We start from the raw sequence: 27,690 nt of genomic DNA on the forward strand, positions 1-27,690 counted from the left end.
ATTTTGCTTATTTTGTGCTTCTACTATTTTTTGTTGTTGTTGTTAATCCTCACTGGAGGATATTTTTTTCCATTGATTCTAGAGAGAATAGAAGGGAGGAGGGGGGAGGGGAGAGGAGAGAGACATCGATGTGAGAGAGCCACATCAATTGGTTGCCTCCCACAGGCACCCCGACTTGTGGTGGGGAACATGCAACCCAGGTTTGTGCCCTTGACAGAGAATCGAACCTGTGACTCTTTGGTGCACAGGCCGGTGCTCTAACCACTGGACATGCTGGCCAGGACATGTGCTTCCACTATTTAAGAAAGCATATTTTCCTGTTGATAGAGGGATTGGTGAATGGATGAAATTTTTGTACTTCAGGAATTTGCCACTAGTATAAATTGTTTTCTATCTGTCTCCATCTACTATCCTAGTCTGTCTACAAATTAAAACTTCTCTCATCTGCAAAATATGGACTTAATACTAGTTTGGAAATGCTATACCTCTAGCACTGTAAGGATCAGAAGTATATAACTGCATGCATCTTTCATGAAAGCACATTTTTTACGTTTTATGAATTCCTATATGAAGTTGTTAATTCTAAAGTTTTTTGATCTACTGAAAAGCTGTCATTTTCAATATCTGTTATACCATATATTGTGTCATTTAGTCTCTGTCTCATTATGTAATTTTCATGACAGGCAAAGTATATGCTTCTTGAAAATAATGTTTTTTATACATTTTTGTGTATTTAGCAAAACAGAGTAGTGCTCATTAAATACTTAATAAATAAAATTTCTTTATTTCTTGATCTTTTCATCCATGGCACCATTATGTTAGATGCCTCCAAGTTTCATGTTTTGTCCTATGCTTCTCTTTGTCCGCTAATAGTTTACCAAATCCTATTAATTCTTAAGAATAAATTTGCTGAAGTATTACATCGATCTTCATAAAAAGAGCTTCTTGTTTCTCATTCATGATTTTATATTTATTAGAATAGTTTTTATTAACTTTTTCTCATACTCTCAAGTTGACTTTTCTGAACCATTTTAGTACATATCCTGAACAACATTATGTAGCAGATTTGGTTTGGAGCTTCTTAAGGTCACTGTGGTCCAGACAAAAGAGCAGTTTCTTCCTCATTATAGGGTGTGATAACATTCTTCAAGGTTGTTGTGAAGTTAATTGACAATATACCTGTCATATGTCCAGTGTGTAAGCAGGTGTTCAATAAATGTTATCATTTTTATGATTATTTCAGTGTAGTTCTCATGTATTTTTTCTCTTCATAGCTAAATTTTTTAAGTAAAAATAGAAATATTTTAATTTTTTAATGAGTAAAATATTCTTTTAAAGGAAAACATTTTTAAGTATAGAAAATTAGAATGTTTCCCTTCTTCCCCAGACCCACAATTCAGATCTCAGCACAGATGAGTACATAAATGTGCATTGTTCAGTTCTTCTCCCACTGTCTTCCTTCCTGAAATACTTTTTAGCATTTTTTCTGTGTTATTTCTTTAGGATTAATAATTTAAAATTCCAGGACATCTTATAGTGTTATATGATGTCACATTCTTTGCATATTAGATTCTTAACAGATGCCAGCTAAGTGTTAAGGATTGCAAAATATTCTTGTTTATTCATTATAAGATCAAAGGTATTTCTCTGTGGAAGTCTAGAGAGAGGTTTTTAAAAGCTAAGCATTATAAGGTATGAATAAATGAAAGACATTTAATTGGAAATATACTGCCAACCACAAATAGGTGATTTGTGTGTATAGACAGATAAGTCATAAGTGTAAGCTACATTTACTTTTGGGAGTGGTTTGATTGTTACGAATTCCTGGTAGTTTAAGAAAGATTCTAATTCTAGCAGTATTTATTAATAAAATTAATTTTGAAGAAAGATTCATCAGGAAATAAACTTATTAACAATATATAACTTTGTGAAACTTACGTTTGTAGCTGAACTTGGTGACTATGATCTTGCTGAGCATAGTCCTGAACTTGTTTCTGAGTTCAGGTTCATGCCCATTCAAACTGAAGAGATGGAGCTGGCTATATTTGAGAAGTGGAAGGAATACAGGTACTTGATTGACATTTGATCATACTTTCTTTAACATCACCATAATAGTAATATTATTTTTCTTAAATGTTAAGGACTTTTATTATTATTGGCCAACCAGAGGAGAGAGCGGGACCATCAGGGAACATTGCCTGGACTGGGCCTTAAGTAGTGAGAAGAGAGGTGTGGTAGAAAGAGGGAATGCCTTCACCAAACCGCGGTGTGACCCCGTATGGTGTGTGCTGCGAACTGTGCCGCTTAATGGCTAATAAGAGTGCGGAATCCCAAGTCAGGTGGCTCCATCGGCATGTGTCTCCGCTTCTGAGGCTCAGTTCCAGCGCTTGCCGAAATCCCTTTTTACTGCAGTTTCGTGCAAGGGGATCGCTTGGAACTCAATAAATGCCCATTTCCCTTAGGCATCTTCATTTCACCTCAGAACCTCGCTCAGTGCCAGACAGGCAGGAGTAAAGGAGGGGGAGGTAACAATAACAATAATAATAGCAAACACACAGAGGGCTTTCTAAGTGTTCCAGACGGCGATCTGATTCTCAATCCTCACAACAGTCTTAAGGGCCAGTCTTAATGTACCTTTTTCAGATGGGAAGATGAGGAACAGAGTGGCTAAGTAATTTATGAAGCGCTAATCACGTTTCTTGTAAACGAAGAGAAACTCATTAACCCTAAGCAGGGAGCTGGCAGCCGAAACTCCGCAACCTTGACGGCCATGTTTGCCGGACTCTTATATTTGTTTTCTTCTATTTCTATGCTTGGTATAGAATTCATTTAAAATTTATTACTATTATTTAAAAAATTATTTTTAATTTCAGAGGTCAGACACCAGCACAAGCTGAAACCAATTACCTGAATAAAGCCAAATGGTTAGAAATGTATGGGGTTGATATGCATGTGGTCAAGGTAAGCACTGTGTTGTGGTGCTATTTATTTTTTATTTGTTAATTTTCACCTGAGGATATTTTTTGCATTGAATTTTTTAGAGAGTGGAAGGGAGTTGGGGGAGGGGGAGAGAGTGAGAGAGAGAGAGAAAGAAACATTGATGTGAGAGAGAGACTTGATTGGTTGCCTCCCACATGTGCCTGCTGGGGTGGGGATCCTGCAACCGAGGTACATGCCCTTGACTGGGAATCGAACCCTTGACCCTCTGGTGCATGGGCCAATGCTCTAACCATTGAACCACACCAGCCAGGGCTATGATGCTCTTTAAAAAATTTATTTCTTCAAAATACAGGGTGACTATGAAATTTTTCAGTGTGAGAGAGAGGCCATGGAGTTTGCATGGGCTAACAGTGGGAACTTTAGATGTGTGGTTATGAAGGCTGAGATTAAATACTGAATGATAAGAATCTCACAGAAAGGTTAATATAAGAAAGAAGAGAAACCATCAAAATTTCCCAAAAGTATGTCTGTTCTTTGAAGGTGTTACTTTTTAAAGATTTTAAACCACTTTTTATTCTTTTACTTCATTTCATACCATCTTATATCATGTAAGCTAAGCAGGCTCTATAAAAATTGAAGTAATTTAGGAAGCAAAGTTAATAATCTGTAACTTGAGAGGTCTTTGATAGGCTGTAGGATAGCTTGTGTAGTGATTTAAGTTGTTTATAGTTTAAGTAGCTAAATTCTCCCAGAAAGGTAGTTTCAAAATTTGTGACTGAAGTGGTGAATAGAGTATGGGAAGAATCTGGAAAGAGCTTTTGTTTTAGTGGGAGTGTAAATATTTTTAATGAAGACATACTTTAAAACTACAGTGTTTCAGTGAACTAAATGTACTCATTAATTTTCCTGAGAATGTTGTTTTGGATACTCTAATTGTTGAAAACACCTTGCGTATTAATATTACCTGTATATAATTAATACAATTCTATGTGAAAATAAAATTAAACAGTTGTGTGAAAATGTGAAACCTGTTTTATGCAAATAAAGCTAACACATTTTGATTTCCTTAAATTAGGCTAGAGATGGGAATGACTATAGCTTGGGACTAACCCCAACAGGAGTTCTTGTTTTTGAAGGCGAGACCAAAATTGGCTTATTTTTTTGGTAAGTAGAGTTAATGTCAAAGATATTTATTGTTGTTTTTTATTTTAATGTGTAAAAACATTTAATTGAAATTAATACACAAAACAGAGTTTGGAAATCATATGAAAAGGTTATAAATGAATTGAAACTGTCTCCCATAATAGTCCTACCCATCTTTAGTCCCACGCCCCAGAGGCAATTTTTAAAATACTTTTATCTGTATTTTCCATTAGTTTCAAGGTATGTCAAAGTACATGTTTTAATATAAATGTTAATATATTTCTATATATATTAAATGTTCACATGTAGTTACGTTCTTACTGGAAAGGGCCTTATCAGGTCTGCTACTGGCCACCTGCAGTGTGTGGGTTCTTGACTTCATGCAGGAAAGATTTTATGAGTCCAGGTGATCTTGAAAATATGTTTATTAAAGCTGAGGACAGTGAAACAAGAAAGGGCTTAGGACAGACGAAGCAACAGGAGAGAGCCTAGGCAGGGCTGCTGTAGCTTTTTAAAAATGTTACAGGAAAGAAATGAGCCAAGGTGGGGCTACTTTGGCTCACTGAGAAATCAGAGAAAGGGGGGCTTTGGAGACAGGTTCAGGGGGTAAGCCCAGGATGAGCTACCGCTGCCCATTGGTCCCCTGGTTGCAAGTCTCATGGGGAACAGAGTTTGGGAGATACATGCCTGTGAGGGAAGAAGAGGGAAGGGAAAGGCCCAGGCATGCTTCAGGGCGGGAGAGCGCATGCTGGCAACTTTGTTTTGAGGATATTTATTCATTTATTTATTTATTAACTTATCTTTATTGTTGAAAGACAGATGTCCCCTTTTTCCCCCCATTGATCCCCTCCACCCCGCCCCAGGCCTTCACCACACTACCGCCTGTGTTCTTGGGTTATGTATGTAAGTTCTTGGGTTAACCCATGCCCCCCCCCCCCCCCCAAGCCGTCCTTCTGAGATTCATCAGTCTGTTCTCTGCTTCTATGTCTCTGGATCTATTTTGTTCATTAATTTATTTTGTTCTTTAGATTCCACATATGAGTGTTTTGAAGATTATTTTAAAATCTGGGAGTTTAGGGGAGGCCTTAGGGGAGATTTTCCATAGAATATTCATCAGCTTTTTTAGGTGTGCCCTTTAAGGGTCTCCACTGATTGGTCAGTGCCAGGGCAGGCAACCGGACCGTTGGTCTTTGCACCTGGTCCTGGCAAGCCCTCTTGGTTTTGGTGCTTTTCTGGGCCTGGAGCTGAAATACAGCTGAGGCCTAGATGTTATCTGTAGGGAGGTGACCTGTATCTGTCTGTAAATTGCTCGGGCAGTTTGTTCAGCTACCTCTCTCAGTTTCCCCATTCTATTTGCCAAGGAATTTTCCTAGCTGCTTACTATTCTGCCTCAGTGTCACTGTTTTTAGTATTTCTTGTTCTACAGACAGTCTTTTTACTCCCTACTCCTTATTGTGTGAGAGGAAGATATTAATGCTTTTGTGTCTTCTTTTAAGCTATGCTCTTTCTGTATCCTAACTTCTATCATCCAGACTTTTAAATTATATTTGTGTTTTACATCACAGATAGATATAACTTTGATTTCATAATCATAATTAAGTTCTTCAGGTTTTGATTGGTTCTAAAAGCTGAAAATCAGGAAATAGTGTTTACATTACTACGTCTGTATCAAAAGTGTCAGACTTCAGCAGTGTGCTGGTGGTGTGAGCGGGAGCTGACAGTGGCCCTGCGCTGGCCCTTATGTTGTTTACTTTTTCACAGCATGTGAGGACTGTTAGCTCAAAGCCTACCTGCACCAAATTCAAATTCTTACACATCCATTTGCTTTACGTATAGCCAATAATTACATTTTTAGCCATTTAGAGCCCATCTTGTTTGCATATCCCACTAAAAACTGCTAGCCATAGATGAGACAAATGTCTCTATCTTGTAGCTATAAATGCCCCCAAACCCATACTACCCTTCAGAACTCTCTGACCCAGAGATTCCTCCCTTGCTGCTGAGTACCATTGCCTTGATACATAAACCCCCTCTCTGATTCCTCTCTCTTCCAGCAGTTCCCATGTCCTTTTCCCCTTCTTGGTGGAGCTTCTGTGCCATTTGTCTCTGGTTATTCTCCTGCTGTGAGGGACTTCCTCTCATGAAACCCTGTTCAAACACCTCTCAATACAGCTCATTGTGCAATACTTCTCTCTGTCTTTTTCCTGATCAACCCCAAAATCTGAAATCCTTGAACTCACAACTGGGGTTACATTTCCTTTCCATATCGTCTTTTGTTTTTCCTAGAGCTCTTGGCTCCCCCTCCTCCAGTGTCTTACACAGCACCACACACATCCCTTTAAATTACCAGCCTTTGTGTTCTCCTTAAGTTCTTTCAAATTCTCAAGGGTTATATGAAATGATTCTTCTATTTCAATGGGAACTGTTTGCTCTCCAAGCTGCTATACAGCTTTTATTTTGGGACTTCCATTATTCTGTTGCTTGCCAGGATTCTGTGTCTTCTTCCCATATTTTCCTTTCTTTGCTTTTGTTTTTTTCTGATATATACTCAAGTAACTGCCTGAAAAAAGGGTATGGGAGGTAAATTACTTGAATCCTTGGATGCCTTAAAATGGTATACTCTTCTCTTATGTTTTCTTGATAATTGAGCCGAGAATAGAATTTTAGGTTGAAAGTCATTTCCCCTTAAGTTGAAGATAGTAATTCATTTGTTTTTGCATCCAGGTGTCCCTGCTAGGGACTCTCTGAGAGACAAGTGGAACACTTTTATATTTGCCCATTGCTGGATGAGGGAGCTCTGGGGTATTTATTTACTCAGTCCTTCAGTTTTAATTCTCTGACACTTCCAGCTTGCCCTGTGGGCTAATGGGATAGCTTCATAGCCAGAAAATGCTCTAGGTGGAGAGATAAAGAAAGCATCTTTTGTACCACCTCATAGATTGCTGTGAGAATGAATTGCATTAATACATGTAAAACATTTAGAAGAGTGCCTGATACTTAGTAGGCATTATGTAAGTATTGGTTACACTTAAATAAGTGCCAGATCCTCCCCCTCCTTGGCCTAGTACAATTACTTAACAGGTCTTGTAAACAAGCTATGTTTTACAATTATATTTTACTTAAGTTATATTTAAAAATTAGTGAGAGTTGCATTGTTTTGACATTTACAGTTCATAGAGGTAGCATTCAAATGGTAGGTTGTTTAGGATTTTAGTACAAATGGGAGAGTTGGAAAGTGGGTCATAAAATGAGGTTTAAAAAACTTTTTTTAAAAATTAAAGATGTATTTTCTCAAACCAAAATTGCTATAGAAAATAGAGTTGAAGACCCTAATCAATAATTTGTTTTTCTTTATGCCTTTTAAAAGTATAGTCTTTCCTCTATCCAGTTCCTGTGTTGCTGCCTTGACACTAGGCCTAGAGAATCATTTACACCATAGTTGGGGGCCTATGAAATATTTAAATGGATTTTTTCAATTTTTTTCCTTAATATTTTTAAAAAATCTTCACCTGAGGATATGTTTTTATTGATTTTAGAGAGAGGAAGTGAAAGAGTGAGTGAAAGAGAGAAAGATGGATGAGAGAGAAACATCGATCAGTTGCCTCCCGTCGCACCCAGACTGGGGGTTGAACCCCCAACCTTTTGGTAGACGGGATGACACTCCAACCATCTTAACCACCCAGCCAGGGCTCCTTAACATTTGTAATGCCTGATAAATGTGCAGCATCAATTTTGCTAGAGGTGATTGCTTTTGAAATTTTTTTCCTGTTATCTTAACTATTTTTTAAATTGGAGGCCTTTTTGATGGGCAGTGCAGGTTGTGTTTATTTTACCCTTACCAGTTTTCAGTTCACAAGTTAGATGATTAATGTGCTTGAAGTAACAACATTTTTTTTTTTAATTTAGAGGACATTTTTTTGAAATCTGGCTGCTGTTCTCATATTGTTTCAGGCCCAAGATAACCAGACTGGATTTTAAGAAGACCAAATTAACCCTGGTGGTGGTGGAAGATGATGACCAGGTGGGAGCTGAACTGCGGTACTTACTTAACAGTGGCTGCTATGCAGTAACTCAAATCTCTGAACGGGGGAAATGCGCCTTGTTGTTTTATAGAGCCACAGAACTTAGTGTAACTGATAATTTAATTAAATAATTTTTCACTTCAGGTTGTACCATTCTCAAAATATGGTTGTTCTGCCATTAAGATTAAAGACAAAATAAAAGACTATTCTTGTTCATTGATGCTATGTCTCATGTGCACGCATATTACATTTAAATGACTTTATCCCTTTAGTACCTGATCAAAAAGATTAATCAAAAAGCTCTACCTAGTAATATTTTAAAATAAAGCCTTCTAAATTGACAATTACCTTTTTTCCCCTCCCAGTTAAATCTGGTTCCTAATTGATACACACAGTAACTTGGGTACAACTCAAATGCTGAGTGAAAGAGGCCAGGCTCAAAAGATCATGACTATATGAGTATGTTTATTTTTAAATATATCTTTATTGTTGAAAGTATTACAGAGGTCCCCTGTTTTCCCCCCTTGATCCCCTCCACCTCGAATCCACCTCCCCCCCTCCCCAGGCCTTCTCCACACTATTGTCTGTGTCCATGGGTTATGCATATATGCAGATATTAGTTTATTTTATATGGCAACCTGATTGTTTGAGACTAGGTATAGTGAGGAGGCTTTACTACAAAGGAATAGCATAGGGGATTTTGTGGAATGAGAAATCTATTCTGTATCCTGATTTTGGTGGTGGTTGCTATACTTGTGCCAGTCGTTTTCAACCTTTTCCATCTCACGGCACATAAGCTAATTACTAAAATTCTGCGGCACACCAGAAAATACATCCTTTGCCAATCTGACCCAGAAAAATAGGTGTAATTCTGATTCATTCTCACTGGATAGCTATTGTTGTATTGGCTGTTGTCATTTTTTTTTTTTTTTTTATAGTCTAAGGAAAAAGAGATCAGTGCCCCTGACTGACTAAATAGTTGGGTATTGAATGTTTTAAAAATTCTGTGGCACACCAGTTGAAAATTGCTGCTCTATGCATTTGTCAAAACTTACAGAATTGTGAATAAGTAAAAGTAATTTTAATGCATACAAAGAAATAAATTTGAAAAACACATATACATATAGGTAGATATAGATAAAAACAAATTGGACAGAATGTTAAAAGGATTTGTATATACAATGAAGTGTGAGAAGGACTACTTAGTAGGACCTAAAAAGAGAAGATTCTGAAAATTAGATGAAAGAGTGCTAAATTTTGAAAGTTTTATTACTGAAATACATGCAAAGGATTGCCCTGTCACACAACCTGGAAGAAAATCGTAGAGACAATAATAATAGATCATTTAAAAAAGAAATCTCTTGATGGCACAGAGGGTGATTCTTTTATCATCAACAAATGTGCTGAAAATGATTCAGAAGAGGCGGATATTGCATTTAAAAAGAATGTTTTACCAGTATTTTCCTTTTTATGGAAGCATATGTGTGATTAAATGATATTTGAATGTAAATCTAAAGGTAGTCCTTCAAAAATTAAATACAATTCTATGTGATAAGAAAATATGGTCATAATTTAATTGGTGACACACTTGTTATTGGGCCATAAAATAATTCTACATCTTACAGTTGATGGCATTTTAGATTTGATCTGATACGTAATACAGCATTGGCTTCTTGGATATCTTTTTTAAGGTATTTTGTACATATATGCAAGCAAACGTGTGTATCAGTTGTTTTTTTTTTTTTTTTAAAAGGGCATGTGCCCTGACTGGGAATTGAACCAGTGACCTCTTGGTGCATGGGACGACTCTCAATCCACTTAGCCACACTGGCCAGGCTCAGTTCTTTTTCATATAAGTCTGCATGCTTATATACTATTCTTTACTTACCCTTTTTAAACTGTACATTATAACTTGGAATCTTTTTCATGTCAGTAGATTAAGTGCTTCTTCGTTCTTATTAAGAAACACAAACTAAAACTGCAATAGTATTCTAGGACGTACCCTAATTATTTAATCAGTTCTTAATTAGTGGACATTTATTCACTCTGTAGACATTAATTTGTACAGTGGCATGCATCTGTAGGGTAATTTTCTGGAGGTGGACTTGCTGGTCCAAACAGTTAGGTGCATTTGTTATGGATATGGAGAGAGCCTATTAAGTTGAGCTATTTATCTGTGTACAGACTTTTTTTCTGGGAGTTATCACATTTTTATCTAAAAGGTAAAAAACAGAATTTCATTGTAGGTTTAATTTTTATTTTTTATGAGTGATAGTGAACATCTTTTCATACGTCTGAGTTATTTGTATTTCCTTTTCTCCGAATGTCTATTTATATCATTTGCCCATTTTTCTTTTGGGTTTTTGGCTTTTTGGCCTTTTTTCTTACAGGTTTTGCCCTTTGTCATAGAAATTGTAAATATTTTATCTAATTGTTGTTTGTCTTTTAGCACTGCTTATTGTGATTTTTGCCATTTATTTAAAAAAATTTAAATAGGTGAATTTGTCAGTCATTTATGGCTTATGGGTTTTGTGTCATAGAAAGGTTCTCCTACTCTGAGTTTATACATTTTCCCTTTTTTTTTCCCTGTGTGTAGTTTTTGTTGGTAAATTTCATTGACATATAACATACATTCAGATAAGTGCAAATATAAATGTACAGTTTTTTGAATTTTCACGTATATCAGTATGACCAGCATCCAGATGAGGAAATAGAATAGTACCAGAATAGAATCTTCTTTGTGCCCCATACCAGGTACAGTCTCAAGGATAACCACTCTCCTGACTCTAACCCCACAGATTAGTTTTTGCTTATATTTTCAGTTTATGAAACGTGACTCAATGTTTTCTTTGTGACTGGCTTCTTTATTTCAACATTGTATTTGTGAGCCTTAGCCCTGTTGCAGTGAGTAGTTTTAGCTGGCTTATTGTTATATTGTATATAATATATATTGTTATATAGTATGTAGTATTCCATTTTATGAGTAGACCACACTTATTTATCCACCATAGACATTTGAATTGTTTTTCATTTTCGGCTGTTAAGGAGAGTGCTGCTCTGAACACCAGGCTCTGTGTGTGTTCGGTTTTGGTGGATACTGCCAAACCGTTTTCCAAAGTGTTGATTGATATGTTTACACTCCCACCTGCAGTGTTACAAGAGCTTTGTTTCATTTTGCTGATGTTTGTTATTTTTTTTTCATTTTAGCCATTCTGATAGTAGAATCATTTTTAATTTGCATTTTCCTGATGACTGTATATATAGAACTTATTTACATATTTATTGGATATTCTCTTTCATGAAGTGCCTGTTCAAGTGTTTTGTTCATTTTCTGTTAGGTCATTGAAGAAGCTCTTTATATATATTCTAGATGTTAGTTCTTTGTCATACGTATGTTGCAAGTATCTTCTGCTCCCTGGCTTGCCTTTTCTCTCCATAGTACTATCTTTTGGATTAATAGAGGGTTTCAATTTTAATGCGATACAATTTCTAAATTTTTTCCTTTGTGGTCAGTACTTTTTGTGTCTTAAAATTTAAGAATCTTTGCCTGTACACAAGGTCATGAAGAACCTACATATAGAGTTTATAAAATATTTTAAAATGACAAAATAGTTTAAGTTACAAAATATTTAAATATACTGAAAAGTACAAAGAAATTATAAAATTGATATCCAGTTCACTCATTTAGATTTAACATTTTTTGGCATTTTTTCTTCAGAATTATCATTTAGAAATAGATAAATTAAAAAGTATATTTGATACAGCTAAGGCCTAACCCCCCAGCATGCCCTTTCCTTTCCCGTAGCTGGTCACCATTCTTGGAGGGCATCATCCTCTTCTAACTTTTTCCAAACATAAACACATGGTAGAATTGTTTTTAAAATTTACATAAATCATACATATCTATGTTTTTTTTTTGGCAGCTTGCTTATTTTACCCAAACAGGTGTAGCCATGTAGATCTAGTTCATTTTAATCTCTATATAATATTCTGTAATATGAATAAGCAATAGTACATTCATCATTTATTCATAAATATTTCTTTTGTTTTGGACAGTTAGGGGTTTTTTTTTTGGCCAGTTTTTACTCTTATAAATGAGACTGAAGAAAATATTTGGGTACGAATTTTGTTGTTTAGAAAATCTGGAGAGACAGTATAGCTTAGATACTACAAACGGGCTGTGGAACCTGAATGGCTAGGTTCAAATTCTAATTTCCTCTCTTACTAGCGTTGTGACCTTGGACTTAATTTTGAGTCTCAGTTTTCTTATCTGTGAAATAGGGCTAATGGTAATATCTGCTCATTGAAGTAATTCACATAAAATTCATAGGAAAGTGCCTATGAATGTTAACTATTATAATTACATTCCTGCAAGTATGGTTACTATAACAAAGAATGTGGACATTTTTAAGTCTGTTGATAAATATTGCCAGGTTTTGTCTGATCCTTTAAATTATATTACACATTTATCCCAAAGTATGGCAGATAAACCCTCATTTTATATACCTGTGAGAAATGAGATCACATAGTAGAGAGGACCCTCTTAGGAATAATTTTATATTGGCTGAGAAAATGGACAGCTTGATTTCAGCTCTTCCTTTTTATATAGGTAGCTATAAAGAGTTTCTGAGCTTCAGGGAGCAAACTGGATCCTTTATTTGATTCTTGGTATTGCTGGGGTTGTATTCATAGCTGACAGGAATGTTTGACCTAATAATTAACTCTCTTTGCATCCTTTTGTTTTTCAGGGCAAAGAGCAGGAACATACATTTGTCTTTAGACTGGAACATCCAAAAGCATGCAAACATTTATGGAAGTGTGCTGTGGAGCACCACGCCTTTTTCCGCCTCCGTGGCCCTGTCCAGAAGGGTTCTCAGCGATCAGGATTTATTCGACTAGGATCACGATTTAGATATAGGTCGGTGTTAATAGCTGCCTGCTATAGCTTTCATAGAGGCCAAAAAATTTAGGCCAACCCCTTATTTTACAGATGTGGTAATTAGGGCACAGAGAAATAAAGTGGCTTGCCAGTGTTTTCCATTAGTTACAATAAAAGTGGTATTGTTATTGATTGTAATTTCCAGAATAGACAGGGAACATAATGGTGTAATGGATTTTTATATTCCTGTTGACATTTACTTTATATCTTTTTTGTTGTAGTAGTTTTGTTAACCTTCACCCGAGGATATTTTTTTCCGTTGCTTTTCAGAGAGAGTGGAAGGGAGGGAGAGGGGGGGGGAGAGAGAGACACATCAACTGGCTGCCTCCCACACTCACCCCAAGTGGAGGTGGGGAGCAAACCACAACCCAGGTACCTCCCCTTGACCGAGAATCGAACCCATGACCCTTTGGTGCACATGCTCCAGTCACTGAGCCACACAGCCAGAGCTACTTTATATCTTAATTAGCCCCCGATGTAAATCCGTATAACAAGAGCTTTAAGGCATCTTAATCTAGCAGCTGAATACCATATAGAGAAAAGAAATTAATTTGGATAACATTTCTTGTCCTTTATAAACTGGAAGTTTCCTTATTCTTAGAGATTGCTTGCTTGTTGCTTGTAAGTAGGAATGTTTTGGTTTACCTGAGAGTAGATTATTGATTGTGAGTTTTCAACATGCCATGAAAATCAGTCAGTGTGATTTGGAGAAGGAATGTAAATTGTGGCAAGATAATTTTGTGAGATTCATTAAGAGAGCTTCTATCTATATTAAAAGTGGGGAGGCATTTTCTTAATTTAAATGGAAATCTAGAGTGGGATAATAGTTTTAAATATTTCTGGAAAATTATTCTGAAAACTATATCACAATTAGAAAAAGTAACTGAAAATCTCGAGTTAATTGCACATTTTTCATTGAGTATGAATGGGGAGGGGAAGGGAGTTCTGTAAAAGCACAGGTATCTCTAACTTACTATGTTCTTAGGGATGTGCCCGCATAAGAAAAGACAGTATAATTTGTGTATTGCATATTTTACACAAGCGTCAGAGAAAAAGAATGACGTGGTAAAGAGACATCAAGGCTGTTGCCAGAAGCAGTTTCCTCAGGATGAAATTGAGGGTGGCTAAAGAAGAACCCCAGTGTAGACTTTCTCTCCTTCATGTGTATCTGATTCCTGCAGGTCTTACATTCTCTTATTCCTGTTAATGTGTCTTACTTATTTTAGTGGGAAAACTGAGTATCAGACCACAAAAACCAATAAGGCAAGAAGATCGACATCCTTTGAAAGAAGGCCCAGCAAACGGTATTCTCGACGAACTCTCCAGATGAAAGGTGAAATGCAGCCCTGTTTCAAAGGACTGTTGTTTTTTTCCCTAATGCTCACCCTGGGATATTTTTCCATTGCTTTTCAGAGAGAGTGGAAGAGAGAGAGAAACATTACTGTGAGAGAGACACATGTCGATTGGTTGCCTCCCACACGCACCCCAACTGGGACCAGGGGTCGAGCCCACAGCTCAGGTACGTGCCCTTGACCAGAATCAAACCTGAGACCCTTCAGTTCATGGTCGACGCTCTACCCACTGGGCCACACTGCTAGGGCAGGGCTGTTCATTCTTGACGGTTCACCATTTTGCTGCACTTGCTCAAAAGGGTCAAGTCTGACTCCTAGGTTTGTTGGGTCAGCTGAAGTACTCTTATTTGTTGAATTTGGTGCAGGCACAGTTGGTTAATAAAATTACGAAGGGAAAAGCGCACATGTGATTGCTGAGGTTAAACTTTATGTTAATCCCAACTTAAACACCATGCTGAGTTTGTGTTCAGTTTTTGTTCATATTAACTATTTTAGTTATTCTGCAGAGCAACATTTTCCCTTCCCTTTTTGACTTTTAGATCTCACTCATAATAATCTTTAAAATCCCCTTAGGAACTTTTAAAAGCATTGATAAATGATGAATAATTTTTAAGTAAAAATTACTTCATGTGGTATTATAATATTATTAAGGATTCTGTGAAATAACAGTTTTTAAATTTAATCATCAGTGTATATACATAGACATTTGCAAATTCATAAATGTTACTTCCTGTAAGTTACTTTAATTATATAATAAAAAGCATGGTTTACTTTGACAAATCAACTAAAACTCATGTTTGGTTTCAAATCTAAGTTTGTATTAAAGTACAGATTGAGCCCTGGCTGGTGTGGCTCAGTTGGTTGAGTGTTGCCCTGTGCACCAAGAGGTGACCAGTTTGATTCCCCATCGGCACATACCCAGGTTGCAGGCTCGATCCCCAGTGGGAGATGTGCAAGGGGAGCTGATCAATGTTTCTCTCTCAAATCGATAAAAACATACTTAAAAAAATAAGATAAAATACAGATTGAATTTTACTTATGTTCAGTATCAGGGGCATCACCAATTGTCCAGAAACAACCACCATGACTTAATGTTTGGCAGTGTCAGTTTTTTAAAAATTGACTTATATTCTTAATGTTTGGAATGGCTATACATTAATATATAGTTATTAATGAAGGCATTTCAACTTGTGATGGTGTAAAACTCTAAGTTACCTTTTATTTTGAACTGACAACGCTCCATTGTCACTCAGCTCACTCTAGGAGGCTTGCTGATGGTATTGTTTTAAAAGAAGAGATGTATGCTTATTTTATTACTTTATTTTTAAAAATGGAAGTAATTGTCATGTTGACTTTAATGATGTGAACCCTAGACCACTTTTATGAAATGAAGGTTTTTAAATCTATGGTTGGAAACATGGCTTACAGAGCAATTAGTCTAGTTTTACTTTTATGAGTAGTGTTGCAGTTTATCGTGTAAGAGGAAACTCATGGGACTTTTTTTTTTTTTCCTGTCAGCAGCTACAGCAAAACCTGAAGAACTCAGGTGGGTAATATCTTGCAACTAAGGAATTGACATAGAATTTTTAAGAATTTATGTAGTTGCTATCATTAATTGAACAAGTTATTTGTTGACGATCTGTCAGTGTTAAGTTGTCTCTAAGCATTTGGGAACAAACACACACACAATGCCAGATAAAATTGACACAAAAAATAAATCAGTTCAAAGAAATGAAGAGTGGGATGGGTATGGATATGCTGTCTTTGAGAATGACATATGTTTGTTATTGGCTTGTGACTGAGGATTTAAAGATGAATAAATTGTGGTCCTTGCAATGGACTCAAAGAAGAAAGGTTGATTTGCAGATAATCATTTTATTCGTGGACTAAATTCCACTTTGTCAGGGTGTATAATTCTTTATATTACATGTTGCTGAATCTGATCCACTCATATTTTGTTGTGGGTGTGTGTGTCTCTATATTCATCCAAGATACTGGTCTGTGGTTTTCTTGTAATGTCTTCATCTGGTTTTGGTATCAGGGTAATACTGGCTTCACAGAATGAGTTGGGAAATGTTTCCTCTTCTCTTCTTTTAGGGAAGAGTTTGTAAAGAGTTGGTATTCTTTAAAATGAGGTAGAATCACCATTAAAGCCACCTTGTCTGGACTTTCTCTTTGTGTGAAGTTTTAAGATTTCTAATTCAATCTCTTGTTATTGGTCTGTTCAGATTTCATTTTGAGGCAGTTTGGAAGTTTGTGTTTTTCTAGAATTTGTCCATTTCATTTAAGTTAAGTAATTTGTGGCATACAGTTGTTCATATTATTCCTTTTTCCTTTTTATTACTATAAGGGTGGTAGTGTTAACCCCCTTCATTCATTTTTTTAAATCGTCACCTGAGGATATGTTTTTATTGATTCTTAGAGAGAAGAAGGAGGGGGAGGGAGAGAGAAATATCGTTGTGAGAGGGAAACATCAATTGCTTGCCTCCCATACACGCCCCAACTGGGGATTGAATCCACAACCTAGGAGTGTGCTCTGATTGGGAGTTGAACCCGAAACCTTTTGGTGTGCGGGACGATGTTCCAACCATCTGAGCCACCCAGCCAGAGTGCTCTTACTCATTTTTAATTTTAGTAATTTGAGTTTCTTTTTTTTTAAATTCATTAGCATTTGTAAAGTTTGCCAATTTTGTTGGCTTTTTCGAAGAACAGCTTTTGGTTTCATCAATTTGTCTCATAAATTTTCACTCTGATACATTATTTCATTTCCTCTGCTTGCTTTAGGTTTAATTGGCTCCTCTTTTTCTGATATCTTTAAGGCAGAAGATTAGATTTTTGATAGGGAATATTATCCTTTTTTGTTGTTGTTAATCCTCACCCAAGGATATTTTTCCATTGATTTTTAGAAAGAGTGGAAGAGAGAGAGGGTGGGGGGAAAATGTCGACACGAGAGAAACACAGTGATTGGTTACTTCCCAAAGGAGCCCCAACCAGGGCCTGCATCCTAGATACATGCCCTTGACCAGGAATCGAACCTGCAAACTTCCAGTGTGTGGGCTGATGCTCAGACCACTGACGCAACCAGCCAGGGCAAGATCTTTATTCTTTTTTTTAATTTTTATAATTTTTATTTTTGTTTAAAGTATTACAGATGTCCCTTTTTCTCCCCAGTGACCCATTCCCCCCCCCCGTTCCTTCCCCCTCCCCAGTCACTCTCCCCACCATTGACCATGTCCTTGGGTTGTGCATATATACATATAAATTCTTTGGTTACTCTCTCCCCCTCCACCCCCTCTCCCTGTGCTTCTCAACTGTGCTTCCATGTCATTGAATCTATTCTGCTCGTCAGTTTATTAAGTTCTTTAGATTCCACGTATAAGCGAGATCATGTGATATTTTTCTTTCGCTGCCTGCCTTATTTCACTTAGCATAATATTCTCCAGGACCATCCATACTGTCCCAAAGGGTACGAGATTCTTCTTCTTTACAGCTACATAGTATTCCATGGTGTAAATGTCCCACAGCTTTTTATTCCACTCATCTACTGATGGGCACTTGGGCTGTTTCCAGATCTTAGCTATTGTAAACTGTGCTGCTATGAACATCGGGGTGCATATATCCTTTCTGATGAATGTTTCAGGATTCTTAGGATACATTCCTAGGAGTGGGATCACTGGGTCAAATCGGCAGCTCCATTTTTAATTTTTTGAGGAACCTCCATACTGTTTTCCATAGTGGCTGCACCAGTCTGCATTCCCACCAGCAGTGTACTAGGGTTCCCCTTTCTCCACACCCTCGCCATATTCTTTTTTTAATATAACATTTATAGCTGTAAATTTTCCTACAGGCACTGCTTTAATCACATTCCATAAGTTTTTGTATGTTATAGTTTCATTTTTATTTGTCCCAAATTATTTTCTAATTTTGGTTGTGATTTCTTCTTTGATCCATTGGTTATTTGAGAGGTGTTACTTGATTTCTACATATTTGTGAATATCTTCATTTTTTTTTTTTTTTGGTAATTTTATTCCATTCTGGTTAGAGAATATGATTTATATATATGATTTTGATCCCTTTAAATTTATTGGGACTTGTTTTATGGCCTAGCATATGATTTTTTTTAGAAAATGGTCCATCTGAACTTGAGAAGAATATAGATTCTGCTGTTGTTGAGTATATAATGTTCTATGATGTCTGTTAGGTCTAGTGGGTTTATACTGTTGATCAAGATTTCTACTTCATTGTTGATCTTTTGCCTAGTTCTATTCAGTATTAAGACTAGGGTATGAAGTATTTATTATTGTTTTCAATTCTCTATTCCTCTCTCCAGTTCTTTCAGTTTTTGCTTCATGTATTTTGGGGCTTTTTGTTAGGTGCATATATATTTATAATTGTTTGGTTCTTTTATGATGATAAAATGCCCCTCTTTTTCTTGAGTAACTTTTTTGTTTTAAAGTCTATTTTGTCTGATATAAGTATTCCCAGTCCCGTTCTCTTCTGGTTGCTTTCTATGATATATTGTTTTCATCAAATTTGGGAAGTTTTCAGCCATTATTTCTTCAAATTATTATTTTGCTCTTTCCTCCTGAGTCTCCCATTATACATATGTTGCTACACTTGACGGTGTTCTACAGGTCTTCAAGTCTTTGTTCATTTTCCTTCATTCTTTTTCTTTCTGTAGCTCAGACTAGATAATCTTACTTGACCTATATTCAAGTTACTTATTCTTCCACCTGCTCAAATCTGTTGTTGTTTTCCTAGTGAATTTTCTTTTTAGTTATTGTGCATTTCAACTCCAGAATTCGTTTGGTTCTTTTTCTAATTTTTCCTTTTAATGATATTCTCTTATTTGTGGAGACATTGTTCTCATACTTTCCTTTATTTTTTTAGTTCTTGAATGTATTTGAAATAACTGATTTAAAGTCTGCATTGCTGGGAGAGAGTTCATTTTCTTGGCTGCACCAACCTGGAGTAGGGCCTCCACAACACTGAACTTGGGAGAATAGGGAAGGGGAGCAAATTGTGGCTCAAATGCCAGACTTGGCTCTTGAGAAATGGAAGATTTTCTTGAATAAATGTTTCTCCACTTGATGTATGCCTTTTGATGATTAAAAAAAAAAAAAATAACTGTCACCAGCTAAATCTTTGTTTTCCTGGGGAGAGGGTCCTCAGACCACCATTCCGGAAGTCCTACATCTGATGAAGCAATAAATTTTAATAGTATATATTACATTGTATAGTTTCATACAATGCTTCTCAACCTTGGTATGTATCAAAGTTTCTTGGAATGCCTGTTACGTATCAGATTTTGGACATTAAAATTTCTTCCTTTTTAAAATTTGTCTATACTGAGTATGTTCAGACTCACCTTGAGATGTCCTATTTAAGTTTTGTTTTGTTTTTTTACCTAGAAAGCCATTAAAGCCAGGCTATGATTAGTGGTTCACCACAAAAGCATCTGCTTTTTGAAAGGTACCCCTGAAGTTTCTTTAGCTGTTGGTTATTTTATTTTCCTTGGAGTTATATATAACCTCTGTTGTTGAGATAATGGTGGAGAAATGTTAGAGGTGTTCTGTATTTTTTTTAACTGTTTTGTTTGTTTGATGGATCATGTCTTGCTTTCCTGAAAGGGACACTAGGACAGGATATTAGATCTTAACACAATCTGGTGAAGTTAGCAGAAATATAAACAAAGTATTTAAGCAGTGATATGTAGTTGAAAAATTAAGACTTTTATTATGTAAGAATTTGTCATCCTTTAAAAAACGTTTGAAATACACATTTCTGACTGAAAAGTAAGTGACTATATAGTCTCTTTCCTAAAGTTAAAATTAATTTAACGTTAATTAATTTTTTTTCTCTTCTTGAGTAATGCTTTGGCTTTGGAAAACACATTAGAAATGGGATATTTAAGTGATGATACTTTATTATTTTTTTATTAGAATAAACTTTTAGAAATAAAATGAAATTGGATGAGAGGGACGAAAACCCAGCTCTCCTCACTGAAGGTTATTGAGCATTACTCATAATGGTGCTTGAGAGCCTGAGCTTGGATTGGCATGAATGCCCTTTCAGTCTTGCCCTTTCGTTCTGTTTGCATGAACAGTTTTGCTCCATTGAACCATGGAAAACAGTACTGTTTGAAAAAGCACAACTATTTGATCTGAAAAGCTTCTTGACCTTGTACTGTGCCAGTTTGAATAACAAGTTTTTAAATTGGCTGATGTCAGTCATTTTCCTTGTACTATTTTGTCTCCTCCTAACTATTTTCTTGTGAGTCTTGACTGATAATATAAAGTATCTTAAGAAGAGGTGACATTTTAAAGGATAGTTCACATTTTTGTACAGGCTAAGCAGATAGAATTTTGCAGACGGAAAAGACAGGAAAAGAAGAAATGGAGGAAATGATGAGTAGAAGTGGAATAAAAGCAAAAGAGATCAGTTATTGCAGGTAACCCCTTAAAAGGGGAAGTGTCCCTTCCTACTTTCATATTAGTGGAGGTGAAAGAATATGTGTAATTATGAGGAAATAGTACTTTGTACATTTCAGATTGTTTGAAAACAAGGAGCTCTGATCCAGTTAACATCATTTAAGTACTTTTTTTCTCATGTCATTATTCGTCTTTTATCCATCACTTTCTGGGGTCATTCCCAGTGTAAGGAGAAGCTCCAGTAACCTAGGGGATCATAGAGTAGTGAGTCTAATTTCTATACCAAGAAGGTTGAATCAGATTTCATTAATATTTAGGATTATGAGTTACTTAAACCAGCATGTAATGTACTCTGAGAAGAGCAACATTATTAGTAAAAAGAACTCGTGTTTGACAGGTATATTTTTTACATTTGCCTTGGCAATAAATCTACACTAAACTATATATATATATATATATATATATACATACATATATATATATACACACACACATACATATATATACACACACAAATATATATATATATATATATATACACATACATATATTTGTGTATATACACACAGACACACACATACATACATATTTTGGGGGGGTCATTTTTATTTATCATTGTTCTTTGTACTTTGTTAGGAATATTAATTAATATTAGCAGTCTCATGCAAACGAGGAACCTAAGGTTCTGTGAGCAGAGCCAGTGCCACAGCTTGGATTTGAACCCAGGCAATGGTAGTGCAAGTTCTGGTGACTTGTAATAGAGATGTAGTTAATTTAAAAATAGCGTGGAATAGCCCTGGCTGAGTGGCTCAGCTGGTCAAAGCATTGTTCCATACACCAGAAGGTTGCGGGTTCAGTTCCAGGTCAGGGCATATGCCTAGGTTGTGGGTTCGATCCCCGGTCAGGATGCATACGGGAGCAACCAATGGATGCTTTTTTCTCTCTCTCCCTCCCCTTTCCTCTCTCTAAAATTAATAAAAACATATCCTCAGGTGATGATTTTTAAAAAAATAACATAAAATGGTTTCCCTCACTGCCCAGCCTTTTAGCAAAACTTCATCATTTGTGAGTCCTTTTTTAATTTGTCGTCTTTCATCATCATACAGTTTTTGTTTTGCTCTTACTCTTCTAAGAAAGTCTCCTGGATATTGCATTCAGAGTTTGTTTGTTTTTGAGAAGCTTTGCCTATTTCCTTTTATTAGAATGATATCTTGGTTGGGTATAATATTCTTTAGTATTGCTATGGAAAAATCTGTGCCCACTTGATACTAACAATAATTGACTTTTAACTCTCCTTGGAGTACCTGAAATATTCTTTACTTGTCCTTGGAGGTCAATAATTTAACAATAAGGGGCTGAATGTATTTAATTCTATATCTCATTTTTCTGGAACACAGTGCTCTCATTAAATCTTTACATTAGTTTCTCACTTTCAAGAAACTGTTAAAATAACTTAGAATAAATTTTTTAGTTGAATTCTTTATTTCCGAATACTAATTATGCTTATGTTAGAAGATCTGAAGTCAGTATACTCTTTTCCGCTCATTTTATTGTGGTATTATTTCCTCTTTGAGTTCTTATTTATTGGTGTTCTTTTTTTTTTTTAGCCATCCTGAGGTTTTTTTAATATTTATTTTGTTGTACTACAGATTCCAGGTTTTTTTAAGTGCTTTGTGAGAGGCAGGGAAGAAAATGAGTGACATTAAAAATTTAAAAACACAGTCATTTGGAGGGGAAGGAATACAGAGAAGTTTCTAACTTTAAGTTTATACTAAGGCCTTTTGAGTTATAAAATGCTGAGCTGTTGCTGACACTGGAAAATCTTGAGAGGGTAGGAATATACAAAAAAAGTGACAGACAGTAAGTTTATATAGGTGTTTGTGGAATGCCTTGAATTTAAGGCATCATTTGTGCTGCTATCATTATCTTGTCATCTTTGACAAATATTGTCCAATGAATAAACAAGATTGGTAGTACATCTAAAACATATCTAGTACATCTAAAGCACAATTAAAATATATGGAAATAGAAAATAAGCAGACTATGGAAGAGCAGGTGTGTGTCTATAAAAGCAAATGTTCTCTGCGCGTTTTACGTTCTTAGTTTTAAGCAACAGTAATTTTTTTGTTTATTTGAAAGAAAATTAATGTTTTTAAAAATAAAGCTACTTTCATTGTCATCTGGCAATATGAAGCTGTATATATGGTTTTTAATAGATTTTTTTCCCCCTTACAGTGTTCGCACTGTTTCAACTCAGAGTAATGGCTCCCAACAGGTAAGACTTCTTAATATTAAGCTTCTAAAGCACTGGAACACTGTAGATAATTATGACAAAAACTAGTAGTATTAATTAAATTTTCATAGTGATGTAACTGGGAGAGTTTTGTGCGTTTTCCGTAAAGTGGCTCAGTCATGTGAAACCCTGTGTTATTTTATTCTGTAAGATGTAGTGACTATGCAGGCACTCTATAAAACTTCCTGTTCTTGTAAATCCTGTAAAATGAATAAAACATTAATATTCAGTTAGATTATTATCTATCTTTAAGGTGATATATAGCATTTAAGCATTTGTTTACATTATATTTGTTAACTATGTAGATAGTATTCCATTTTAATGTTCTTTTTATTGGTGAAGAGATTTTTTTATCTAGGCAAAACAGATGATTTTTATAACTTGCGTCCAAAGGCTTGGGGTGTGAGATCTACTCTGCTTGTGACGCCACCCATTCCCTCTGGTCCCATGCTGGTGGAGATAGAGAATCTTCCAAGGAGTCCTGGAACAGACCAGCATGACAGGAAATGGTTCGTTAACTCCTTAAACCAAGATAAAATATTGCTTGCTTAATGGTATTCTAAATTCCCAGCTATAATTGTAGAGTACTTTAAATATGATTGAAAACAAATTATTCATATTTGTAAGCTGAAAAGAGGCATATTATTAAGCAGCTATTGGGGTGGAGAAAATAAGAGAGATGGTTGCAGAAGCTCTGGAGTGCAGGTGTCTGATTGAAGAACATCAGACAGCTCTCCTTATTTTGGTTAGCGTGACCTGGGAGTGTGGCAGGGGCAGTTCTCTGTTAAAAAAGATTTCACTGATAGTCAATAGAACCTTTTCCCAGGTCCATAAGGAAAATATGTTTGTTACATGTTTTTCCATACAACATGGTGCTACATCTTTGGATGTGTTTTCTTCATTAAAAACTGAAGATAAAGCCAAAAGGGAAACATCATTATAGTCCAATAAATCAAATAATGCAATACTCCTGATGACAGGGAAGAGATTGCTTTTGTGTAGATTTCCAGAGTGGTGGGTTTTTTTTAGATTGATAAGTATACAAATATGGATACTTTGTGGCTTACTGGGGTTAATCAGTGGGGTTCATTTTTCCCAATTAATTGTGTGTGGCTTGGGGGCACTTCTTGGGAATTATGTGATTGGTCATGTCAGTTGCATCATCTGTTCAAGTTTTGTGTCTATTTATGAAATGAACTTTGATAATTCATAGGATTTTTCTTTTTTTCTTGCTCTTAGTTTGTTTACTACCTGAAATCTATTGAGTTTCTGTGGTGATCTCAAGGTTTTGGTCAGCTTTCTGTGCAACCAGTTCTTCCTTCATGGTGGTGGGTCAACAGTGGTTGGTGATCATTTTCAGTCTTTCCTATGTAATTGTGTTTCATTGTTATTGGCTTAACTAACTGCAAGGTGCTTTGCTCTGAATGGTTGGGCATATTTTTACTTCAGTTCCAAATAACTTGATTAGTTTCTGAAATTGAGGGGATCTGCCTTGTTTGTTTTTTTGTTTTCTCCTTGAGAGTGTGATGGGGATTGTGTGCGTGTGCATGTTGGCACAGCACACTTAAAGTATGAATAGTGAAGCTTCTGAATGCCAAATTTTAGTCTTTATTTTTTTAAGCCATTAAAAAGAGTTTCTTCAATTTCTTACCAAGAACACAGCTCCAATAAGCAGCTATGTTTTATCTCCTTGATGTTACCACCAAGTCCTCTTGGCAAGGAAATGTGGTACTTCTGGGACTTCAACTATACAAGAACTTTTTTTTTTTTTTTTTAATATATCTTTATTGATTTCAGAGAGAGGAAGGTAAAGGGAGAGAGTTGAAACATCAGTGATGAGAGAGTTGTCATTGATTGGCTGCCTCCTGCACGCCCTACCAGGGATCAAGCCTGCAACCCGGGCTTGTGCCTGGACTGGGAATCGAACTGCGATCTCCTGGATCCTAGGTCAATGCTCGGCTGCTGAGCCATGCCTGTCCGGGCACAAGAACTTTCTTAATACATGCTTTCCTTTTATATTAATGTGGAACGAGAGTCTGATTTGTTTGCATCCTGTATTATGACACTAAATCTTTATTGAGGTTTTCAACTTTTATGGGTATATATTTAAATCTGTTTAATTTGATTTGTTAGGCACTGCTTATTTCCTTTGGTGCAACCTTTATAAAGAGAGAAAATTGAATCTGAGCATATTGACTTAGAAGAAAAATGAAAAATTTGGAGCTGTGTGTCCTTCCTTTATGTAATTGTGCTGAGACCTCCCTTGCTAAAGTGGAGTAAAGTGGTGATGTTTAACACTTATTGAGCCTCAGTGTATGTCAACAGTGGCATGGAACTGAACACAGAACTTACATGTCTTAGAGTTAATGGATTCCCCAGCCTCAATTTAAAATGCTTTCTGCATTTCGTTCTTTGTTTCTGCATGCTTTGATTCTTACTAATACCTTTAAGTGAATAGAAAAGTCCTCCTTTAGAAAGAGATACATTAACAAAATTTGGAAATGCTCCCTAGGTTTGAACAGTTGGGCAGAATAATGGACTATTCTGTTTCTGGCAGATAACTTTTAACTAATTTAATCTAAACCTACTCCCTGTTCAAGCTCTTTAGCTTTTTCTTCCTAGTGTCTTCTAAATGACACCATTATTGCAGTGAATGATTTGGTATATCAGTAACTTAGAATTATACAGTAAGTATCACCTTTTGAGAAACAAGTTATTTAAAATCTTTAAACCATTTATAAAAACAACAAAATTGAATAATATTTGGAAAACCTTACATATACAGGGGAGAACATAAACCTAATTTAATGTCCTAAATTTTCAGAGACCCTGTATTGAGGGTCATGAATTTTATAGGTTAGATCTGATGAACAAATTGTATTTCAGTTGAAGGAAAGATGGTTTTATTGTAAAAAAAACTTTCAAGTTCTGAGAAAATCTTTTAGCCATTTTTTTTCAGTTTTCCTAAGGAAAAATGGTGAATATTCATGTTTTGGTTGAGTTAGAAAAATACTGTATTTCATTATTCTTAGATATCTTTCATAATTGGAGTGATTTTTTTTCCCTTTGTAGTTATCCTAAATATATGCTGCCATTTTTACTGTCATAAAACCTTGATTTTCTGAACCTTGGCATATGTTTTCTTTCTACTGGAGGACTCTGATAATGTCTAACCGGGAACTGCTTGTATGCATGTTTTACTCATAGATTTGCAGGCCTATTCTATAGTGCTGTGTGTAAAAGGCATCTAATATGCTTATTAAACTATTTCTAGGAGGGGTCTTACAATCTCATTACATTATCTGTACCTGTTGAATTTCATTCTGCGCTCCTGTGAACTTTGATTATAGAAGGAGTAGTGGTTCTCTATTGTTAATTGGGAGCATGGGTGTAAAATTACATGGCCTCTGGGCATAGATTAAAAAAAAAAAAAAAAAGCTCTTTCTGAATTTTGTTTCCTGGATTTCAGCTTTGTGAAATCACTTAATTTGGGGAATAATTTCCACAATTGCCCTTTTTTATATGTGTCTTTGTCCTTATGTAGAATTGTCCTATTAATTGTCCCATTAAGTTGATTATAAATATTTTTTCTTCTCATTAGAACCTCAAACAGCATTTCTGCCTTGATTTTGGTAGCAACATCAAGGACAGATGCAGCGTTTCTTGCTCTCTTTGAAATTTCCTCTTTATTTAATTTACTTAACAGACTGATTACTGATACATATTTTCATATTGACATTTTCCATTATGTGTAACTTTGTGGGATTTCCTCACCTTTGTTATTCTTGAATGTGCTTGCATGGAGATGTCGGTAACTGCTGTACAGTGGTGCATGCCAGTCATTCTGCTTTATTACCTCTTACACATCAGTTTTCTCCTATTCTGTTGACTAACTGTGCTCCCCTCCCACTCCCCAACCATCCAGGCTCTCTGCTGCCAGTGACTGCTGTCAACGTGGTGGAAACCAGTGGAACACAAGGGCCTTGTCCCCGCCCCAGCCTGTACATAGAAACTACACTGAGTTTGTCCATGAGCACAATGTGAAGAGTGCAGGAGTCCATCATGATGTTCATTTTCCTGGCCATGCAGCCGTGACTGATATATGAGTGTTAAGCCTCTTAGACATTGGGACTCTCTGTCCTGCAGGATGATGGTGTCTGTTCTCTAGTGTTTATAGAGGATTGGTCACATTAGGAGAATTTGGGAGAAGTTATTTTATATTGAGTCACTAGTCATGTGGTGGTGTTTGTAATGGAATTCTGTGAAAGGGGAAAGGATCTGAAGAAGTTAATGCCATCAGTGATAATGACAAATGTTTTTGTGTTGAAAGGGTATGTATATCACTGTAATTTGGGGAAGGTGTTTCATGATTTTAACATGTTAACATATTACTCATAAGATGTCCAGGATGTTTGTGTTTATGAACATGCTACCCATTTCTACTCCACCCCATGCCATCCAAATAGATTAAGGTTAAAAGAATTGGACACATTAAAAACACACAGAAGGAAGCTTGTCCTGGCACAATATATCAGTCTTTAGTGATATTTTTTCTAAAGTGACTGTGACC

At 35.9% G+C, this 27,690-nt stretch overlaps 1 protein-coding gene across 5 annotated transcripts in view; it reads left to right on the plus strand.

Moving 5' to 3' along the window:
- Positions 1-27,690, plus strand: part of EPB41L5 (erythrocyte membrane protein band 4.1 like 5) — a 112,837-nt gene that overhangs the window by 28,400 nt on the left and 56,747 nt on the right. For 2 of the 5 annotated variants that reach the window (XM_087819907.1, XM_087819906.1), the window contains exons 3-11: positions 1,947-2,067; positions 2,874-2,961; positions 4,016-4,104; positions 8,035-8,104; positions 12,854-13,023; positions 14,271-14,377; positions 15,915-15,942; positions 23,063-23,102; positions 23,463-23,629. In XM_087819907.1, coding sequence (XP_087676033.1) covers positions 1,947-2,067; positions 2,874-2,961; positions 4,016-4,104; positions 8,035-8,104; positions 12,854-13,023; positions 14,271-14,377; positions 15,915-15,942; positions 23,063-23,102; positions 23,463-23,629 — 880 coding nt within the window. The remainder of the gene's footprint in view (positions 1-1,946; positions 2,068-2,873; positions 2,962-4,015; positions 4,105-8,034; positions 8,105-12,853; positions 13,024-14,270; positions 14,378-15,914; positions 15,943-23,062; positions 23,103-23,462; positions 23,630-27,690) is intronic. The other 3 variants (XM_087819910.1, XM_087819908.1, XM_087819909.1) reach the window with 3 other exon arrangements.

The sequence above is a fragment of the Miniopterus natalensis genome, chromosome 8 (genome assembly GCF_054644295.1).
Source record: "Miniopterus natalensis isolate mMinNat1 chromosome 8, mMinNat1.hap1, whole genome shotgun sequence".
Taxonomy (NCBI): Eukaryota; Metazoa; Chordata; class Mammalia; order Chiroptera; family Miniopteridae; genus Miniopterus; species Miniopterus natalensis.